This window comes from Calidris pugnax, unplaced genomic scaffold (assembly GCF_001431845.1).
Source record: "Calidris pugnax isolate Ruff unplaced genomic scaffold, ASM143184v1 scaffold68, whole genome shotgun sequence".
NCBI classification, from domain to species: Eukaryota; Metazoa; Chordata; class Aves; order Charadriiformes; family Scolopacidae; genus Calidris; species Calidris pugnax.
Window position 1 is genome coordinate 4587581 of NW_015090921.1, and position 22235 is coordinate 4609815.

Below are 22235 nucleotides of genomic sequence, written 5' to 3' on the forward strand. Positions count from 1 at the left end.
CCCCTCCCCATACCATCTACATACTGATCTCTCCACTTGAAGATGACACAGAGGTGATCAGAACTACCTTGAGAAAGCAGTGACACCATGAGGGTCTCAAAAAAAATTAAAAATCCACTGTATAAAGTGCAATTGACCTACCCATTAAAGCATGACTGCGGATGAACACTGCACAGGGGAGGATCTGTGGCTTTTAGAGAACCATCCGAATTCTTCAACCCTATTAAGCAATATTCCAGGTTGAAAGAACATGCTGGAAAATTTTAATGTTCTTTCCCTTCATTAGAATGCTGCTTTAGGATCTAGAAATACTCACTTCTATAACTTAAAATCTAATTCTTCCCCAGGTGAAATCCTCCTCCAGAACTCAGTAAAATCTGCATGAAGATGTTAACCTTAGTTCTTGTTCTTAGTAGCCTAACAAAAGTATTATGAGGTGCCAGAGTACACTATTCTATTTACTAGACGAGTTATTTTTTTTTTTTTGCATACATCCATTCAAACATGCTAAATGCAACTTTATTTTTATTAATCAAGATTAGCTAATCACAGGTAGATGACTGAAATTCTTTTCAAGTGGAAATAAAAAAAAAATTATGCTGTAGTTCAAGGACTTAAATTATTTTGTCAGACACTCTTCTGGAACATCTATAGAGGTTGAAAAGGAATATTAACCTCTTGGTTATCCTGGTCCTCTAATGCTCAGTGCCTAATGACAGCATGTGAAAGGTACTACCAAACTTTGGTGCACTGAAGACGTATTTGAAAGATACTGGCATTTTCCACCCCAGACACAGCGAACAAACTCAGTCACTTAGGACAAGTTTCAGAGGAGTTGCAGAAGTGTGACTAACTACAGCCATTAAATTACCCCCACACTTTGAAGACAGCTCTCCCAGCTCAGAACTCGGGCACGTCAGCTTGGCCGAAAAGAAGAAACATCCATTTATCTTTAAGGTAGCTAAAGTATAATACATTATTCTGCAACAGCATCGCAGTGATGTGTCACCTTTGGAAAATTCACTTTAAAAGATTCTGTGATTCTCTGGTCACATGCTACAACTGTAACTGGGTTACAGAATTTGACCTTGAATGTCAGTGGAACAGCAAATAAATTTATCTTTATTGTTTCCTATCCGAAGTTCATACGGCATGACCCTCAAACGCTCAATTTTCCAACCAGATTACTGCAGTTTAGCTGTCCACATGTAAGCTCTCAGACCGCAGCAAATGCAAGAAATGTGCAAGTTGATTTAGGTCACAAGGAGAAAGGGCTGCCAAACTAAATTAGGTCATATTTGCTTCATGCTTTGGATCTCTGCAGTAAATCAGAAAAGTCACAGCAATACCACATACCTCGACTGAGATATTTGTGATATTTGGTACCACTAATGTGAAGGATCAGCTGACTTATCTGACCCTAAACACCACACAGCCTAGATATGAGCTGTAGTAAACAAAGTCTAGTCCTCAGCATCTCTCTTTTTCAGCACTGCCTGTAAGTTCAGTTTTTCAGAGGTAATATACAACGTGACGCTGGTGAGGTAAAAAGCCACCCTGCATTTTTCAGGCCTTACCTGTTGGCTGTAAGAGCTGTAATAAACTCCCAGGTAGATCAGATAAGTTGTGGTCAGAGGCTGGAGAGTTTGCCAAGTTTCTGCCTGGGATATCTCCTGGAGGGATTTTTTCAGACCGGTCTCAAGGAAGGGCTGTAAGCCTGACACTTGATTCCATGCTACTGGAGGAGGTGGAACCTGTTCACTGTCTTCTGAGCTGTTACCGAAACACAATGGAAGAACACAGGGTAGTGAATACACCTCCAAAACAACTGTCTCTCAAAATCATGATTTTTAATAGCAAGATTTCCAATTGTATGTAGTCCGGAAGGTGACACCCAACAACAGCCATGAGGGGAAAAAGAAAAGTCTTTGCACATTCCCACAGACCACACCAATTTAGGCAGAAAGGACAAATGCAGAATTTATTCATGTGAAACACAGTGGAACAATAACACAGGGTAGTGAATACACCTTCAAAACAACTGTCTCTCCAAATTATGATTTTTAATAGCAAGATTTCCAATTGTATGTAGTCTGGAAGGTGACACCCCACAACAGCCATGAGGGGAAAAAAAAAAGTCTTTGCACATTCCCACAGACCAGACCAATTTACGCAGAAAGGACAAATGCAGAATTTATTCATAAAAGCTGAAGTTTCTTCACCTACACTACTCTGTCCTTGGGCTATGCTTTATAGCTATATACAGCTCAGACACACCACCTCAGTATCCACCTTTAGTTAGTTTCTTGCCTTTCACCAAAAAAGGTACCCGTGTCTTCAGCAAATCCTGTTGCTTTCATGTCAATCAAAACAATCTCTTAATCCTGACTCATCCTGGTATCTGCAAAGAGGTTCTTTCCTCCAAACCTCAGGGAAATTACTTTCTTTTCCCCAAAGGGAAGGTCAAAGGAACTTCCTAGCTTCTTTAAGCAAGTCATTTGGCTGAACACTGCCCTTCTGCCCCACAGATTTTTACTCCTGCCTCTTACTAGACTAGCAGTTATAGAGGTGTCAGACTAGATATGCCTTCTGATGTGTCACCACCGTGCACCGATTCATGTGTGGGACAGTAAACCATCCAAAATAAAGTAAAAAAGTGATAGCCAGGTCTTCAAACCAAAGAAGGGGAAGACAGGATGTAGCTGAACACAGATTTTTACTCCTGCCTCTTACTAGACTAGCAGTTATAGAGGTGTCAGACTAGATATGCCTTCTGATGTGTCACCACCGTGCACCGATTCATGTGTGGGACAGTAAACCATCCAAAATAAAGTAAAAAAGTGATAGCCAGGTCTTCAAACCAAAGAAGGGGAAGACAGGATGCCAACTACTCAGGTAGACACAAGTGGTGATGGAGATGGCCTACCTGCTCAGCTTGGCCTGCAGCTCTGCCGTGTAGCCTGCTGTTTGCGTCACATGTATCAGGAGAGTAACTACTGCCGTAGCTCGCTGGACAAACAACTCAACCATAGGGCTCTTCCCACCACAAGCGCTGAGCAATTCAGGCAGGGACTGCAGTATCCTCACCAGCACAGGGTAGAGATCCCTATAGTAAATTACAGAATAGATGAGGTCAGAAGGGGGCTCTGGAGATCACATATAGTTCAAATCCCTGCACGAGCCAGGTCAGCTAGAGCAAGTTCACCCAGGAACATGTCCAGATGGATTTTGAGTATTTCAAGGCTGGAAAGTCCACGAACTTCCTGTGCAACCTGCTCCAGTGTTGGATCACCTTCACAGTATTTTTTTTTTTATTTACACTTAAGTGGAATTTCCTGTTCTTCCATTTGTGCCCATTGTTTCTTGTACTTTCAGTTCATACCACTTGAAGATCCTAGTTCTACCTTCTTTACACCCTCCCATCATGTATTTATAAAGATTGCTAAAATGAAATTATTAGAACCGTTACCACCACCAAAATAACAAAAACAAGGAGACATGGAAAAAAGATGACAAAGGAAGAATATTGTCATTCCAAATTGACCCAAATGGGACCTATCTAATACTCTGCCTCCAAGCATTCTGACAATCTCTTGGAAAAACTACTTTTATTTTATTCTTGTTTCCTTAGTTCTCAAATTCTCCGCCAAAGTATCTGCAGTTATAATCATGCAAATTTGAGGACTCTTCTGCTGTTTTTTCTTTCCTCAACATTATTTACAGTGCTAAAAAATTATATACAGTTTTTACTGTTCATTAACCAATGCACCTGATTGGGCTGGAGAACAACCCAATTGTTGAAGGAGCCCAACCTACTGTGGAAAGAGAATTTCCATTCTGAAAATTAATAGGAACCTCCCTTTTACTCTTCTTCAGAGCAACTGTGCAGCCAATCTCTGTGCTTCCAAGTCAGTGCAATTATAGGAGGAAGATTCAATGCTGGAGGTAGGTCAGACTTATCCCAGTACAGCACGTGTGCTGGGGACTGCTGCCCACAGACTGCCTTTTGGTCATTGGATTCAGTCCTAGCCGTGCTGCAGACTATGTGTCTCGACATCACATAAGCACAGGTTATTCATGCCTTCAAGGGGGAAAAGATGCAGGCATAAAAAGTTATGGTGGTCTCCCACAGTACAGAGGAGAAACAATAAAAAAAAAAACAGTCCTTAAATACAGGAGATAAATAACTACCAGAAAAAAAGAAAAAAAAGACAGTACTTAACACAAATACCTTCAGAAACTGTGAGTTTTACTGCAGGAGGCCAGAGAACGGAAGATAAGACTCCCTGAAGGAAGAGACCAAGCCTGGAAATCCCTATTATTTGCCCCTCTGGAAGAGGATGTCCATTTTCTCTGTTTTCCCCTCCACCCCCATTTCTCCAGCTTTGGCCTGTACCTGTAGAGATCACAGGCCTGACCGTAGCCAGCCGCCACGGCCCACAATCGGAAGGCTTCAGTGCTCAGCCTGATGGCCTCTTCCCTCGGCAGGAGCAGATCCAGCGGCTCTTCAGCTATAAATCGACTTAACCGGCTTTTCATTTCAAATTTGTTAAGCTGTAAAAAAAGAAAACAAACTCAAAAGACAATAATAAAAAAAAAAAAGACAAAGGGCTAAGAGACAGTCGCATGCATCATTATCTCATTACTCTGACACACCAAAAGAGCCGCAGATTTCAATTCAGCTCATTTTAAACTCCTCTTGCTCTGTTCAAATCTGTCTTTGTCTTGTGCAACCTTAAAGAGCACACTACGAAGAATCAATAAATGATGAATGGCTATTAAGAGAGAAGCATTACTGGAAGGAATGCCTAGGTGTTGCCTAATCCTTTCCTAACACAAATCAACTACACCTAAATCACTACTGACTGAGGTTCCCCTAGCTCCCACACGCTCTTGTTTTGTATGTTCTCTGCAGCATTTAACTGACTTTTTAAAAAAATATATAATTATCCTTCTCTACATAGTCATAAATAGAACTCTATTAGTCAAGATCACTTATAAAATGTATCTTATGAAAAAACATGTATACAAAAGTATTGAATTGATGCAGATAGTCTTTTTGGGAGGTCACACTACATGGCTTTCAGAGGTCCTACAACATAAATCTTTCTATTATTCTATTTATTTTATAAAAAGAGTACCTCCTGCCTATTACTTTTATAAGATTATGGAATTTTAATGCCTTGGAAATGTTCTGAGGTTACTCTAATATTGAATTAAGCATGACATGACTCATTTGCAGTTCTCTAGAAATAATTTTTATCCTCCCCAACAACTGCGTATTTTTGCTTAACCATAAAAAAGGAGCTTCTCTTTCCTTCTCCCACACATCCAAAAGCTGGTGTGTGCTCTGTCTAAACAAATGAGATAACAATGTCTTTTTCACAACACAAGGACATATTATAGATAATTTAAAATTCAAATGCTTTAGAGACATCTTGTAGGGAAATCAATGCACACCAGCAAGAAAGCAAAGGAGCTGATGAATCAAACTGAATTCTGTCATCCCTCCTACAGAACAGGGGGCAAAGTCAAATTTACTTCCAGAGTAGGAAGATGGAAGAATTTTGTTGTTAGCTAAAATAAATTCCTACACTGATGATTTTGATTTAGTTTTTTATTATCTTCCATTCCCAAGCCTAAGTGCCTGTAACATGCCAGATGAGAGTGCAACAGAACCAAAGTCTGAGTGGCAGGAACCTTGTAAGCCATTTTTACATGCCTTGAAACACCTGGAATACATAAAGTCTGAAAGAGAGTAAAATTTAGAGATTTTCTATTATGTTCCTAGCACCACTTAACAGCCTTTAAACACCCCACTATCCATTATCAGCACATTATTCTATGTATTTTACAGCACAGAGTGGTGTTCTTCTGCTGATGTGAGCAGTCTCCTGGATGGCAATTTATTAGATGCTATTAAAAATACTGAACCAAAACCTCTACGAGGTGCTCGTTGCACTGTAATGGGTGCTGCTCTTGGTAGTTTTGCACATTTATAGCACCAGTGTGATGACCTAAATGAGTGAACACAATTATCTCTGAAGTGGAAAACCTGTCCAGAAGTAGATAAGAGGGGATGGAAATACTGACAAATGACCTCAGAGTTATTAAGACAAATGAACAGCAGGAAAGTTCAACTAGGGTTGTAAGACAAAAGGATAGTGACTAAATCTCTGGTTTATACAATCCTAAGGTGCCTATCACAGGAACACGGGAGAGTACAGAGCATCACACACCAACGTGTGCTCTAAACACCTGCTGTTGGTCAGTATTACTGAGCTGTGCTGTGATTTTGCATAAATATGCTACGTAAAACAAAAAAAGCAGAGAAAAGCTAGAGACAGCTCTTCTACTGGTACACAGCAGAAGGCATCATCATTATGATGCTGTCAACGATTCCTTCAAAATACACATATGCTTTTCTTCTTCACAATGATTATTTCAGCTTCAGCTCAGAGTCATCTCCAATTAATCCTCTATCTTTACTTAGACAGTTAAGGCACAGAAAAAAAAAAAGCTTTTGCAATCAAAAAAGCTCTTCTGAGAATCACTCACCAGCCTGGCTGTTGCATTTCGGCCTCCAGATGCCAACACTCTGATGAACTTCATAGCAGTGGCACAAGGAACTCCATGGAGGCTGGCAAGCAAACACCCTGGTTCAGCCACTTGGGGATCCCACTGAGTAGGGAGAAATTCCCTGACAATGGTCTCAATCAACCGAGGACAGTCAAGGAGCTGCAGAGAAACAGCAGGCAGCACAAATAACTAAAGGTATGCAATCACACAGACATGCAGAACACGTGCAAAAGACACAAGTTTGTATAATTCTCCTTGCCCTAGCTTTTCCTGTTTCCTTCTTCCCTTTTTCAAACCTTTCTCTACCATTCCAGAGCTCCTGTACAACAGGAGATTTTACCTGGCTGCATGCTTCAGAGGAGTGTCTTGCTATGTGGGTGAGGATGTGCAGTATATCCAGGACTACTGTTGGAACAGGTCGTACCACCTCCAGGATGTACCTCAGCCGGTGCTGGATCCGTGTCTTCAGAAGTCCCTGAAAGGAGGTTAAAAAAAAAAAAAGAAACCCATCATGCTCTTGACCATTGCTCTCTGAACTGCAGTTGCTGGAAGACAAAAGCAGATTCAATTACATCTTCTTCAGAGAGAAGGTTTTAAAATTACCAGTGGGGAAACAAAGAGATGTTTCCGTGGATTTCCCAGTAGGCCAGCAAATGAGCAAGAGCTCCAGAGAGCAGGAACGATTGAACTTCTGTTCTGAATCCCCAGATGGTGGGGTTTGGATATTTGTGTCTTCCAGAGTATTAAACTGAAAGTAACAGGGATCAGGAAAACAACCTTGTCTATAAAGGATTACTAAAACCTAATGTGGCTGAAAAGGGCTCTCTTGCTCCTTGAATTGCTTTGGCTGGACACCTCCACCTAATGCAGCACCCTGTCTGATAGTGCTTGTCTGTCAGTGAAGGCTGACAGAGGCAGAGAACAGACACCAATCGTTATTTTGCAGTTAGCAAAGAGAGATGATGTGATTTTTACTTTATGACCTTCAAAGCAGAAGACCATGATGGGGGGTGGTGCCAAAAAACAAATCTTCAATTTAAATGACATGGTTATGTATTCCTAGTTCTAAGGAAAGGCAACTCCAAAACACCTAAGGTCGTAGTACCAACACTTTTAAAAAGTTGTTGCCAAGTGAGGTTGTAGTTGTAGGCCTGACCAAGCTCAGCTGCTAGTTTAAATACTCCTTTTCAAACTGTGTGGAGTACTGGGTTGTAACAGCCAATAAGCAGGTGTGAAATGGAATTTTACAACAATTATAACAGTGGAGATTTTGATCCCAAATATCTTCTAAGTTCAGGCCCGTTGGAACAATTTAAAATCTATTATACTGAACCACGCAGCTCCTTCCAGAATCAGAAACCGATCTCATCTCTTCTGTCTTCAACTCTTTTGTTAAGCTTTTTAAAGTGTCACCTAGTAGAATACATCTGAAATCATGAAGCCTCTTAATGAGACCAGATGCACAAGTACAGGAATTCATTTTCCCAGTGAAGCTTTTAAACAAGTGCCATTCAACCCATGTGCTTGAGGCTGTGTTCAAGTGATGGGATCACAGTCTTTAACGATTGCAGCAGGCAAGAGAGGTGCATTAGCACCACCAAGGTTGGGTTTGAGATAACAAAGATTGTTATTTTTAGATCTCAGGAATGTGGGATTAGGCTTAAATACATGAGGAATTCCTTCCTAATGCTGTAACTCTTTATCCCTTATGAGGAGAGACTGAGAGAGCTGGGACTCTTTAGTCTGGAGAAGAGAAGGCTGAGGGGAGACCTTATCAATGCCTACAAGTATCTCAAGGGAGGGTTGAAGGAGGAGAGAGCCAGACTCTTTTCAGTGGTTCCCAGTGAGAGGACGAGGGGCAACGGGCACAAGTTGGAACATAAGAGGTTCCACTCAAATATGAGGAGAAACTTCTTCACGGTGAGGGTGACAGAACCCTGGAACAGGCTGCCCAGGGAGGTTGTGGAGTCCCCTTCTTTGGAGATTTTCAAGACCCGCCTGGATGCAGTCCTGAGTAACATGCTCTAGCTCTAGGCAATCCTGCTTCAGCAGGGGAGTTGGACTAGATGATCTCTATGGTCCCTTCCAACTCTAAAATTCAGTGAAATTCAGTGAAATCTGAGAAATAGAAACATGAAGAATGAAATTGGGAAAATGCTAAGTAGCCACCTTATGTCAAATACCAAAAGAATGTCACTGTACAAATGTAACTAGTTCTGAACTATCAAGCTGTAATGTCCATGTTTAACTTTACAAAAGTGCATACAGACACTTTAATAGTGTCTGGAACCTTTTCACTTTTAGCTCAAATAAACAAGCTTGAAAATCATGTTTGTATGTAGTCTTTCAGCAAGCCTCACAAGGTCACCAGTGTGCTTGTTGCTAATTTCCCTAGAGGAAGTTCAAGACACTTAATGATACTGAAATCACACAGGTCAAGTCTCAACATTTTCAGAGATCAATGAAATTACCCTCCCGCTAATATATGACAGAAACATAACACCCAAGAGCCAGGGAAGAGTTCTAGTTCTTGTTCAGAACATTCTTAACAGCACACACAGGTGTGCAGACGTTTTAACAGCACACACAGCCATTCTTCAAAGCCCATTTTCTTAAAAAATTTCAAGTCTAGCTCTGTGTTTACCTTTACAACATCGTATCGGGCCACATCTGGATCTGGCTTGTTTTCTTCCTTTAATTTTTTATCTTGAGACTTCTCTGTTCCATTTAATTCTTCCTCTTCCTCCTCGTCTTCCTCCTCCTCATTGTTGGGGACAAAGGGGAATGCAGCCATCCCTTGGTACCATGAGAAAGTCCAATCAAGATATTTCTAGAAGGAGAGTAAAAGCACATAAAATAAAATTCTTCATAAAGAAATCATGGAAGACAAAATTTTCAAGGATGCTCTTGATTACGGAATGCTTTATTAATTCTCACTTAATCCCAGGAAAACAGGAGAACAATAAAGGTTATTCTAAAAATGTACAAATACAATGCAATGTTTCTTCAGGGAAATGATTTTAACCTATGACCCACACACACTGGGAAACAAAAAGCAGAAACTGTGAGGTGAATTAAATTCACTACGTAAGTAACAGAAGTACAGCTTAAGTGAAAAACATTTAGGATAAAAATAAATAAGTAAACCACAGAGACTTCAGAAGTTAAACTGCCATTCAGCTTTTATTGTCTCTATTGCCATTTGTGGACCTGTGTGGAACTTGGGTCACAAATAATACAGAATGATCACATAAAAGTCAGTATGTTAAAATAAAGACTCCCTGGTATATCTGTTCATGTTTGATTCAGCGTTTGTTTGAACACCCCTCTGCTTCAGCAAATAAAAGAGACCCTTTTTTGTTCACAGCTGATGACAGTGTCAGATACTCTCAAGTCCTAAGGTAATACTGCAACAAGTGAGCTTTCAACTCTTCAAAGACGGAATTGCTCCCATAGCAAAACTACTTGCCCCAAAATGTTTTAGAATATAAAAGACAGTCAAATGTAGTGCTTGCACTACTTAATAACTGCTTTAAATTTCCATTTCCTGAACTGGCAATCAGAAATAACTACCACATTAGTCAGAGAAGAACTGGTAAGCTTCAACTAAACCCTGAGCTGTTCTGAAAGATTTCAAATGGAAGTGCCAAGGAAGCACAAGTTATTTTCAGAAAGAAAATTAAGAAAGGAAGGAAAGAAAGAAAAAAAAAGAAACATTAAACAAAGTGAGTGAATAACATAGTCAGAACAGGCCTGACTTCAGGGGATGAAGCCATGAGTCCATCAGGAATACAGAGTTTGAGATTAAAGCCTTCCTCACACCAAGAGAAGGAAAAGCACAAGACAGAGTATCCGGGTTTTCAAGGGCAACAGAGAAAGGTACTTCCTTCCTACAGCCATTGACAAATTAACGAAACCTTCTGACAGCATGTTTATGCGTGCTGATCTGTGTTTAGAGTGGGACAAATCCTGTTTGTCTTACCAATCCTGCAGCAAAAGGCCAGAAGTCCAGCCCTGTCCCCTCCTCAGGGACCTTTTAAAACTGAGCAGCACGAGACTCTAGGAAGGACTCTCCAAATAAGAAAACAGACTGACACAGCAATCACAGTGCTGCTTTTGGCACTGAGAGTCAGTGATCCCTGCTTACACAACACATCACGCCACAAGCTTTCATCTGAGAACCAGAGCACTGCAGACAGTTATACACCAGAGTAATATCAGAAGAAAGAAAAGCACATTAAGAAGCTGATTCAGAGCATTAATTACCTACCAAGAGTGGACAGGACTCCTCTAGCAGAACACCATTAGGCTCATAGCTTAGGAAAGGAGCAAGATGTGGAAAAAAAGCTACCCAGTCCTTCATTTATTTTGCCTCCCCACTAGGGATAGCTCTAAAGGCCTGGGAGAAGTTGCAGGGGGTTTCTTGAGATCTACCTACTCTTCTCTAACACCAGCCCCTTTGCAACCTGACACAGGAGCAGCTCTCATGGAAGTAACTTGAAACACAGCCCACAGCATGCGTTTTCTATAATGGACTGCTTCTGTCCAACCAGGAAGAAATCTTAATCTTGCTGCTAAGGGCTCTCTAGTATCTCTAAACACCCAAAAGAAGTTTCAACCTTCTAACAAAAGAGAAAAAGAAAACAGCATAATTATCATAGAATCGTCTAGGTTGGAAGGGACCTTAAAGATCATCTAGTCCAACCATCAACCTAACTCTGACAAAAAAATAAATAAGAAATAAGCAATAAAAAAATAAAAAAACCACATCACTAAATCATATTCTTGAGGAACATGTCAACCCATCTTTTGAACACCTCCAGGGATGGTGCCTCAACCACTTCCCTGGGCAGCCTATTCCAATGCTGGATAACCCTTTCCATGAAGAAATTTTTCCTAATATCCAATCTAAACCTGCCCTGGCGCAACTTGAGGCCATTTCCCCTCTTACTATGAAGCATAAAAGAAAGTAAGGAGAATATTTAGTCTGCTCAGAAACCAGAAAACTACAAAGCAAGAAGCCAACGACAAGAGAAGCCATACTAAAACAACTACATTGTACACATACATTAGTAGTGGTCTGGTCTAGATTATAAATATGTTAAAAGGAAGAGAACCTCAGCATCCTGCATTGAATTGAGTCATGAGGCAGAGCTAATTCAAGCAGGAGAAATGATGTTTCAATCTGTCAGACTGGGATAACACACTCCCTTGTCTGTCCCAAAGCACAGCAGTGACATTCTATTGACAATTAAGCTTAGTTATCCAGCAAACCTTTGTTCAAGCTACTTACCACGTCTTCTCATTCTGATTCCTGTAAACAGCTCAGCATGAAATCAAACCCAGGCACTTAATGATTGTCTCACCTCATCATCAAGTGACACCAGCAGAGCCCGGAGAGCACCAACAGATGCTGCCATGACATTATCCACTGCATCATCCAGCGAGAAGCGCAGCAAGAAGAGAAACCCAGCATCAAGCAGCAGACGCAGAACGCTGCCCTTCAAGGAGGAAGCAAACTCTCCAGCCCTGGCCTGAAACGTGTGCCACACAGAGCCAGTGTTAAAGCTGTTTTATCTCAATCAGGTACATCTCCACATTCTGCATGTTTGTCTCTTCCCGTTCTACTGCAAAACAGCTAAACCTTTTTCCTCATCTTGTCCTCCTTTCATTCTATAGATGCATGCAACTAAAGTTCCTTAATGCAGGACACCTTTCATTCTAAAATCTGAACCCATCTTCTGACTTCACCTGCCCCATCATTCTTCCCAAAAACTCGGTATTTCTTATTCTCTGCCTCCACTGCTGTTGGAGGGAAGGTTAGCACTTCCCCTAAGAGATAGGTGGAAGTGTGCACAGAAATAAATATTAATTTTAGTTTATGCTATTGGCACATCACTCTATGAGTCGGCTGGTTCATTCTCACGTCCTACAGAAAACACACATCATGAAGCTGGCTCAGACAACAGGAGTGAAAGGGTCATTGCCAAGGACTCGTTTATCACAAAACTAACACCATAAAAATAATTTGTGGCCAAAGCAGCAAGAGAACTGAAGTTGCAGCGCTGCTGCTGAACAACACTTGGAAGCATCTCCCTCCAGAGAAACCTGAAACTCAGTTTGTTATGTCCCAAAACTTAACTTTTCTAACAGGAAGGAGATTGTCAGTGAAAAAGAATGCCCAGCTGGTGACTTTGCTCACCTTCATTGAATAAAAGAAGGCAAACAACTAGTACCAGAAAATCTAGGCCCTGATCCACCAGAAACTTGAATTATGGGGAGAAATTCCATGGAAAATGACTTACCTTTTGAACAATACGACCCAAGACCTGCAGAGCCAGCGTCCTCTGCTGAATAACTTGGCTGCGAGACAAATGAAAGAGCTCTTGGAGAGAATAACCAGCCCTCTAAATGTGGGGACGGGAGAAACAAAACAAAACACACCCACGCTCAGCTATAGGTAAAATCAGGCCCCTGAAAATAAGACTAAATGTAAAATACTGCATAGCAGGAGATAAACTGAAATGCAATGTTGTTAGCTGCTTTGTGGCAATTGCAAAAGAGAGTCTAATCATTGATGTGACAGGAGAAAACTGAACTTCTTAAGAAAAGGATGTATGTGAACTTTTTTCCAACACCACAGATCCTTAATGGCATTAAAGAGAAAACACATTAATGGAGTTTTCTCAAAGCAAAGCAGCTACTGCATGCAGACCCAACTTCTCTTCAGGAGCTAGTTTCAAAAGAAAATCACCCGTCATCACTTTCCTAAGCTTTTTTGTCACTAAAAAGTCTCAACACAAAAGGAATCTGCCAAATCCAACATAGAAAATGGAAATGGCTGTGCCCTTTCTACTATATTACACCTACCTCTGCCTCTTCTCCGTGGTGATGCAGGCCTAGATGTGTCGGTAAATCAGCATCTGCAGGAATCAATTCTCCTTTTAAACTGAATCGAGCTTGCATTCCCTACAATGGGTGGAGGGAAAAAAAGATTATTTCTATTGCCTTCCACTCCATTCATCACTTCAAATACCACTTTTTACATCAACTGCTAGAAGGCAACAGTTCAAAAACTCCCCAGGTCAGGCCTCAAATTCTTAAAAAAAAAAAAAATTCACACCCAAAAAACTTTACTCCCTCCTTTGCTTTTTTTCTTAGCTTTCAGACCTTTCATCCCAGATTACAATTGCTAGACTCTTACTTCCCAGCTGTCTTGAGCACTATAAACTGAACTGACGATGTAACATCCCACTCTGTAGAACAAACTGGGGAATCTCTCAGCCTGATGAAATCTTGAGTAACCAGATGACTAGTTTTTGAAGCTTTCAAAACTTGTTACTGCTGAGAAGCATGATCTAGACACAAACATGAAAAATATCAGTTTCTGTGTTCAAACCTTTTTGGTTTTCTTCTGCCGGGGCGAGGGCAAATCTTTCATCCATTCCAGCTTCTCAAACTCCACATTGTCCATGTGAATCCATTCCTTCTTGGGCTTCACAGGCAGATCATCATCTTTGTTGGGAGGGGGGGAAAAAGGTCAGTCTTACCTTCCAAGGCATGGAAGAAAATACTATTCCCTCTTTGCCAACCTACTTGGCTTAAAGAGTGCATCAAATACAGGATTCATGTAAAATTAGAATAAAACTGTTTTCAAACTGACTGTTGGCTGATGCATAAACATCAAAGGTTTAAAGCTGTTTTCATCTTTCAAGAAAGCTAGAAGAGGAAGTAAACAGCACAGTAATGAAATTCACAGACAAGGCTAAATTGGGAGAAGTTGAACAGAAGTCGGGACATAAACAAGGCAAATGATCAGAATCAGGGCAGAAAAATAGTATCAGCCCTACTTTTGAGAAAGCAAACTAATATAATCCAAGGGGCGGGGGGGAGTGTCTTTGGGGAGATGTGAAATGATTCAAAAGTATCAATGCAGAGAGGTCCAAGCAAATTATTGGAGGCCAGTAGGACTTCAGCCTGGATACACTGGCGAGGGCACAAACACTACTATTCGGGCTTTTGTCACATTTGCTATGTTGCTCTTCAGTCTGTGTCCCCCCCTCTAAAGGCTTGAGATCAGCTTGGGAAGAAAAGATCAAAACAGCTGAAAATTTACAGAGCTTGCCTGAGAAACAACAGCTCAGTAAGGAAACTGGACAGTTGAACAAGAATTTCAAAGGTGCAAGTAATAAAGGAAGAAATTACTGATTTAACTTTATAAAGAGCTTTGAGTAGAAGAATTTGAGAAACAAGACATTTATGCCTGACATCACAAGAGCTGCCCTAGGAAAGAGACAGATCAGCCTGGGGAAGAATCTCTCAAGTGAAGGACAGAAAAGATGTAACCGGAAATGATGTGAACTCTAGGAAAGGTAAATGCTTTGCTACTAGGATACTGTCCCATACCAGAAGAAATGAGGTAAGAAGTCTTTGCTATCTCAAGAGAAATCACACATAAGGACAGGAACAGGCAGTCTGAGGGCAAGAAAAGCAGCAGCATCATTCCTGCTGGAGCAGCCCAGAACTCATTTGCACTGCAGCTATTCATCCTAGTGCTCTGGTCTTCTCTTGCAAGAAACAAGGAGTCCCACTGAGATGCTCTTCTTTCATCAGATCTTTTCCTGCTGATAAGTGGCCTGAAACCTAACCTTTTTACTTTCCTCCAATTAACAGATAAACTTTCAGGAAGGGCACTCAGCCTTTCCAGGATGAAGCTTCACCCTTTATGATCAATGTGGTATTGAGTCAGGCAAGGAACCAAGCACAGAGTTATCTTCCTCAGCCAGAAAGCTGTTCTGCAGAATTTCAGCCAAAGGCTCAGCACACTTTTTAATTGAAGAGAAGGAAAAAGCATCTGAAATGTAAGGAACTGGAATGTTTGTGGGTGGTAGGTGCAAAACTGGAGGAAATAAAATCAGCAGAAGAATGAAATCCATTGACATTTGTAATTCAACAAATTGTTTTCTCCATTAATCACACTGATAGGGTTGAGTTAATCATTCTATGAATAGGATTACACATATTACCACCACCCCTTAGTATTATGATCTTGTCAACAAGAAAAGACTGATATATATTCCAAGGCATCAGCAGATTGTTCAGCTACCGAGAAATCCCTTTACAGAAACACAAGCTGCCAGTGTAAATGCAACATTTGCACTGAACTTTTTCAGACTTGGGTTAGATTAATGGCTTATCAGCCAACCTCTTCCCTTTCTGCTTTGCTGAGCACCTTTAGTCTCGGTGCCAGAATTTACTTTTTCATTTGATAAGATTGCAAGTTGCTGGAAAAAGGCTTCACCATCTTGTTTATTAGAAACAGTAGCCTTTTATCTCATTAGAGAGGCAGGTTTGACTTTTGAGCAATCCCATTGCTTTGTGTCGTCATCCTCTCCCTGGGGAAATTCAGAATAACCATTTCTGCTGGGTTATTCATGACGAGTTTACTTCTGAGCATGAACAGGTGCAAAATCCCAACACTAAGTGCTAACGTCAAATTAATATTTTACATCTGCTCTTGGCCAAGGTGGGCTGAAGGCATAAACTCAGGTGCTGAAAAGGCCTCCCCTTGGTTTTATAACTGTGTTGCAGCTCATCCTTTCTTTGTTTTTTCAAATATCCTGGGAAAACTCCTCTTCTCCTTTCCTGTGCAGTCGTCCATGGGAAGCAAAAGACGTTGTCAGCACACAACACTCTGAACACTGAGCTATTCCCAAAAGCACTACTACAATCTTGTTCAGCCACTGAATAACCTACTTCTGTTGCTCCCAGGTGAGTAAGAAGAATGTCACTTAACCTGGTGCTACTCATGCACTCGATTGTTCTGAAACTAAAAAGAACTAAAAATAGTCCTTTTGATTAAGATGGATTTGTGGAAAAGTAAAACTTGGGGAGAAACAGCAAAAGGACTGTTCAGTGAAGTGTTTTCCTCAATAAAGAGGCTAATCAGCGTTCCTTCTCCTGCACTTGTACACACACACACTCACAGACTCATCCCTCTCATCAAGAAAATGGTAAACAGTTGTTATCTCTTGCAAACACCAAGCTGAAATCCAGGAGTGATTCAGAGACGACTTTAATCAGTCTGCACATTGCACTGGGGCACAAAAAAATACATCAGAAGAGAGGATACAGAGATGGAAACAGACAAAAATTGACATGAAATTGAAGGGGAAGCATGCAAATGAGGGAGAGAGACAAGCTATAAACAAAAGGGTGGGGAAGATGAGAACGGCAGCCTAAAGTCACCACAGTGAAAAAGAAATGGCAAAAGACAAAGCTGCAGTGTGGAAAGCAACAATAAGAGCAGAAGGTTAAGGAGAAAACACTTTTTTTTTCTGCTGTGAGAATATATGGGTTACTTTAGCTGCCGGGGATAAAGCAGCTTTCTCCTCATTAAGGAATTCTGTCGCAAGAGGCAACAGGTCTGTACAATTCTTCCAAAAAAAGCAGAAGAACACTCTACACCTCCATCCACACCATAAAGAAAAGAACTAGATCTTGTGGAAATCACCGCGTAGGCTCTGTCACAGAGCGGGGCCATCAGGAGCGGTGTCACGGTAAGACATAGATGCAATTATGAGCAATTTCCCTGAGGTGAGGCTGACTGTCTTCCCTGTGCTATCCTGTGAGCAAATTATTAACTCCCACCTACCCAACACCCTCTTGTCCCCAACACATCCCAGTTAAAAGAAATTATTCAAGCAGCAGATGAATCTCACTACCACACTCTTCTGGTTCCCCTGTTCACACAGCTGAAGAGAAGAGCAATGATGCCTAGTTTAACGTTTTCCCTTCAGGGACCTCAGAAATAATTTCAAAACCAAAGACCTCCCGCTGAATAGCTCAACTCCATTACACAGAGTATTGCTCTTCTGATCTACAGAGCCCAGCTAGAAATAACAGAGATATTCTTTCTTGAACCCAAAATACATGTATTTTTTAAATACCATGATAAAATTCCAAGTTGGATAACTAAGAAAGTCTCATATCACTCCAATCTGGATTGACGCAAACGCCATACAAACTTGACATTTATGTTCAAAACATTGACAACATGCACTACGTTTCTTACCTGTGATTTCTACCTTCCTGTTTTCTTCATTTCTTACAGATTCTTCCAGACCCGACTCCTGCGTGGAAAGACATGATCCTACACCATGCTGAGCCACAGGCAGAGATCCCACAAACTCCTCCACTCTGTTCTGTTCCATTTTTAGTTCCTTTTTCTGGCCTTCATTGCCACCACGTCGTGACTTTAAGAAAGCCACTAAACTGGAATCTGCAAGTATCGACAGACAGAGAAGTGACAGAAAGTCTCAAAATACTTGATGCGCCTATAACTCCTGCTATTTATGTTTTAGCCTTTTGATTCCCATTCCACAAGCCTCCTCTTCTGTACCAACTGTCACTTCTTTTCAAACTGAGACGCTTAACTGCTTTATGACCTCTTCAGCACATAAGCTTGGTACAACTGACCAGTGAGGTGACAGTACAGAAAGAGCTGATAAATGTCTTTCAAGGCAAAGCAAGAAAAAAAATTCTAGTTATTCTCACAACTTACAAACAAGGAGGTAATTGTCTCTTCCCCCCCTTGCTGTCACTGAAAAGGCACATCTAAACAAGACTATTCATTGTGGAGAGAATTCTTGTCTGTGGTTTATGGGAGGAACCCAGGTCTCACAGCTTGCCTGCCCTGCTCAGTGGCATCAATCTGAATGCTCTGAGAATACACTGGACAGACACCACAAAAAGAATTACCTGCTCTTTATTGAATTGCACTAGAGCTGCGGTGCATGGTCTAGGTATTATGTTAGGAGAAGATCGTTAGTTCTGAACCGACTCTCCATCTTGAGAGTCAATTACGGTCTGACAACATACAGAAAACAGACGCAGCCATTCTCCTCATGCTTTGGAGGAAAAGAGGAACATTTGGGAGGTAGGGGTGTTTTGAAGGACAGATAATATTCCTACGGCTCTAAAATAGGAAAATGTCAGAAGATCATAATTTTCCTTTCAGATCTACTACAGATATCCCACATCGTTTTTGACAGAGCGCACTTTCTCTCTGAATATTCTCCACCTAGGGTAAGTGTCCAACAGCATCTTCCAGAGGTGAACAGTAAGAGACTGTGCATTGTGCCCCTTAAAGGTACAAAGATACTCTGATAAGCAGTGTCAGAGATGCATAAAGCCACAGAATATAACACCTACATTGGTTATTTATTCTTTGGAGGACAAAAGGTCAAGTAATTCAGAAATGTGCTGTACCAGGTAGAAGTCATCCCAAAAAGGAAACAACTCCCATGTCTCCGAAACAGTTTAAAGATGATGCAGGGATCTATCCCACACTTGAAACTGCACACACATTATCCCACATTCTCCTCATGATGCAGTTTAAACCTCACGTGGCGAGGGAGAGGCATTCAGTCCAGTCCCATTAAAGCACCCATATTTTTTTGTGAACGCAAGCAGAGCTCTCATTTTCTCACACTTCACTGTACACAGCAAAGACTGTATTCATTACTTCATTATTTCACACAGTGACAAGTCACTGATCATCTCAATCTGTGCACAGTGTGTCAGAAAATAAGTGTGCTCCTGCCCAGAGCCTCTAGGAGCAAAACCAGAACAGTATCAGCAGTAAGACCCTGAAGACACTGCCCAGCATGGAATCACCTACCCACCCTCATACTCCACACCATCAAGTCTCATCTGCTTCATAACTAAGAGGTTAATTGAGAGGTTGGGCAGCATTAAACACCCACAAATTATTCACACTCCTGAACATGGAGAAAAAGTCTCTTTGATCCACATCTCTGTGCCTGTCCTGTTTCTGAGTTCATCTGTAAGCCACCAGTTTAGTTTAAGAGTTGCTTCACTGTGCATAATTCCCTAACCACAGATATTTTGGGACTGCCAAAACCACTCCCAGTTTCCTTAAGGCCTCAAGGACTAAAAGATCGACAATTTAAACCCATAGGGCATATAAACAAATGCATTGTTTTAGAAAATAATTTGTTGTTCAAAAATACTTAAAATAAATCCTATCCTTTTAAAACTCCCTAAGTATTCACTTCATTAATATCACAAAGGATAGAGCGTTTGGGACAAGGAGCAAAGAATCAATCACAATGTCCCTCAGGCAGTTTGGAGAGCTCAGCTCTCTAAATGAAAGATCTACCTAAAGATTCTGTCTACAGTTATTTTGCACAGGTCCTTTGCCACACTTCCAGTTATACCCATGCTGCTTGAATTGAGGTCAAGACCATTAATATGATCTTGAAACTAAACACACAAGAGACACGCATCTAAAATGCCACTCACACCTAAATTTGATGCTTCACAATCTGAAATGATGAGAATTTCAAAAACCCTTCTTTGCCACCTACATCTGTAGGTCGGCTCTTCCAAAACCACTGAAACCAATGATCAAAATCAAAATCTGCATACAAAAATCATTTAAATTAATACCAACAACTTTTACCGTGCCCTAGATCACAAAGTCTTATCACACATACCACACTCAGCGTTCTCCCTGACCTTGTCATCAGCTGTCAGTGACAAATTCCCAGAGCATCACTGCAGACAGGGTTCCAAACCAGAGACCAGACCCCTGCACCCAACAGCCAGGTAATTAAAACACTCTTTCAAGAAGTTTGAGACTAATTATAAATTTTTCTGCTCTACCAAATACAGATTTAACTTTAAATCTTCCACACATTTCCCCTATCCAAGTACTGACAGTTCCAGCCCAAGAGTTAGGTATTTTGGAGGGGAAGACCAAGGGGTCTCTCTCACCTCGTGTTGCTACAGCCATCCTAAGAATAGCTTTGCTTTCTTGTCTGCTTCAGAGAATACATTTTAGGACCTCAAAACACATATATGTAAACAGGTATTTGATGTGCAAAGTAAGGAAGTGCATGGACCATCTTATCCCACAGCAACAGGGAGACAAGACAGACTTAAGTTAAGCCCTCTCTCAATGAGGAACAAGCTCTCTAATTCCTTCACACTTAATCTTACTCCTAAGCTACTGATGTCTACAGAAGCCTGATCATCCACATATGCAATGGATAGGAATTCCAAGCTCCCATTTTTGATCTGTGAATTTGGTAAGGCTTCAGGACACCTACACATTCAGTACACTTCCATGCCTCTAGGAGAATTCACCCTGGGAAGCACGTACCCAGCTGAGCCAGAAGCTTTTCCTGCTCCTGCAGTATCTCCTCCTCAGACATGGACTGCAGCTTCTCCAGGTTCTCTCTGTGAATAGCTTGAGCTTCCTGCTCACTCTTTTGGCTTCCAAGACCCTCTCCCGTTATGAGACAAGGCCGCTGAGAGGTAAAAAAGTCACCAGCTTTATCTGTAAGATCCAACAGAGAAAGCAGTTAGTGACTTAAGTTCTACAACATACAAATAATCTCAATTTTATCATCACCAGGCTTGCATAATTTATTTTTTAATTTTTTTTTTTACATTGGTAGACAAGTTAAAATAAGAGTAAAGACATTTATTTTAGTTTCAAACAGAATTAAATTACTTGGGCTTTCACCCCATGTCACAACAAAACATCATTGTCACTTTGTTTCTTTAAGAGTTAGGGGAAGGATGGGGGAAAGGAATTTTGTTTCTTTAATGCAAAGCAACAGCAAGAAAAAGTAAACTGGAGCATAATTCACAATTGGTGAGTCAGAGCATTCTTCCAAGTTAGTGAATTCTAGGTTCTTTCTCTGCACAAGAAAACGTGAATGCACTTTGGTATGTCAGATGAACCATGACCTAGTAAATATTTGTTGATTGAGACAAATAATTAAAATATTATGTAACCCAGTTTCCAGAGCAATACAGGATTCGTTCTTAACACAGCATGTTTGCTTCTAACAATGTCCTGCACTCACCTTTAAGGGTTAAACACATCAGAAGTTCCAGCACAAGGGCACATTTTTCCTACCCTGAACAAAATCAAGTCTCCTTTATTACCTGATCTAAATTCTTTAAAAAGGCTTATTTCATCTAACTGTCACAGCAGGGTAACATGCTCCTTTGATCAGAGTGACCCTCCAGCTGTCCTGTAGCCCACTCTACAAGGACCTGACTTAGTGGCCTCATTCCTTATGTTTTGTTCCTATGCTCCCCATAATAACTCGGTACACCCCTATGACCCTAAACCAGCCAACCCTGAAAGCATCAAGCACCTGCTCAAACAGCAGTAACGACATTCATCATAACATCAGCAAGCTTCGATGTCATTTCCACAGGAGTCGTCTTGCATATTGAGCAGAAAGAGATGAGAAGCCAGAGTGACCTGGTAAAAGATTCAGTAAGTTTCCCCACTGTCAACAACTGAGCTGAGGGTTACCAGGCACAAATATTCGTTACTACAATAAATTGAGGCCCCCCTCTTCTCCTCTTCCTTCTGGTGATCCTGCTGCAACAATCCTCCTGAGGAGGCCAAGCCATTTTCTGATCCCTCTGTTGTGCTACTGCATTTTAGAAGCATTCTGCTTCAGGAGGATCACAGCTACCAGGTTGCTGTATTTCCCTTTGAGATTTCTCAGACAGGAGCACGCACGCACAATCGTAACAGGATACACAATAAGCACAGTATATTGACTTGGATGGTGGATTTTTGCACGCACGGCACATCTCAGGGT

At 41.1% G+C, this 22235-nt stretch overlaps 1 protein-coding gene across 1 annotated transcript in view; it reads right to left on the bottom strand.

The window, feature by feature from the left end:
* The window catches only part of RPAP1 (RNA polymerase II associated protein 1), a 44641-nt gene that overhangs the window by 12552 nt on the left and 9854 nt on the right, over positions 1 to 22235 (bottom strand). Inside the window, exons 6-17 of the mRNA XM_014950377.1 lie at positions 20768 to 20944; positions 17654 to 17860; positions 13979 to 14094; positions 13450 to 13548; positions 12885 to 12986; positions 11946 to 12113; positions 9224 to 9409; positions 6920 to 7054; positions 6559 to 6738; positions 4397 to 4554; positions 2927 to 3106; positions 1578 to 1773 (exon numbers count right to left, since the gene is read on the bottom strand). Of these exons, the coding sequence (XP_014805863.1) occupies positions 1578 to 1773; positions 2927 to 3106; positions 4397 to 4554; positions 6559 to 6738; positions 6920 to 7054; positions 9224 to 9409; positions 11946 to 12113; positions 12885 to 12986; positions 13450 to 13548; positions 13979 to 14094; positions 17654 to 17860; positions 20768 to 20944 (1904 nt within the window). The remainder of the gene's footprint in view (positions 1 to 1577; positions 1774 to 2926; positions 3107 to 4396; positions 4555 to 6558; positions 6739 to 6919; positions 7055 to 9223; positions 9410 to 11945; positions 12114 to 12884; positions 12987 to 13449; positions 13549 to 13978; positions 14095 to 17653; positions 17861 to 20767; positions 20945 to 22235) is intronic.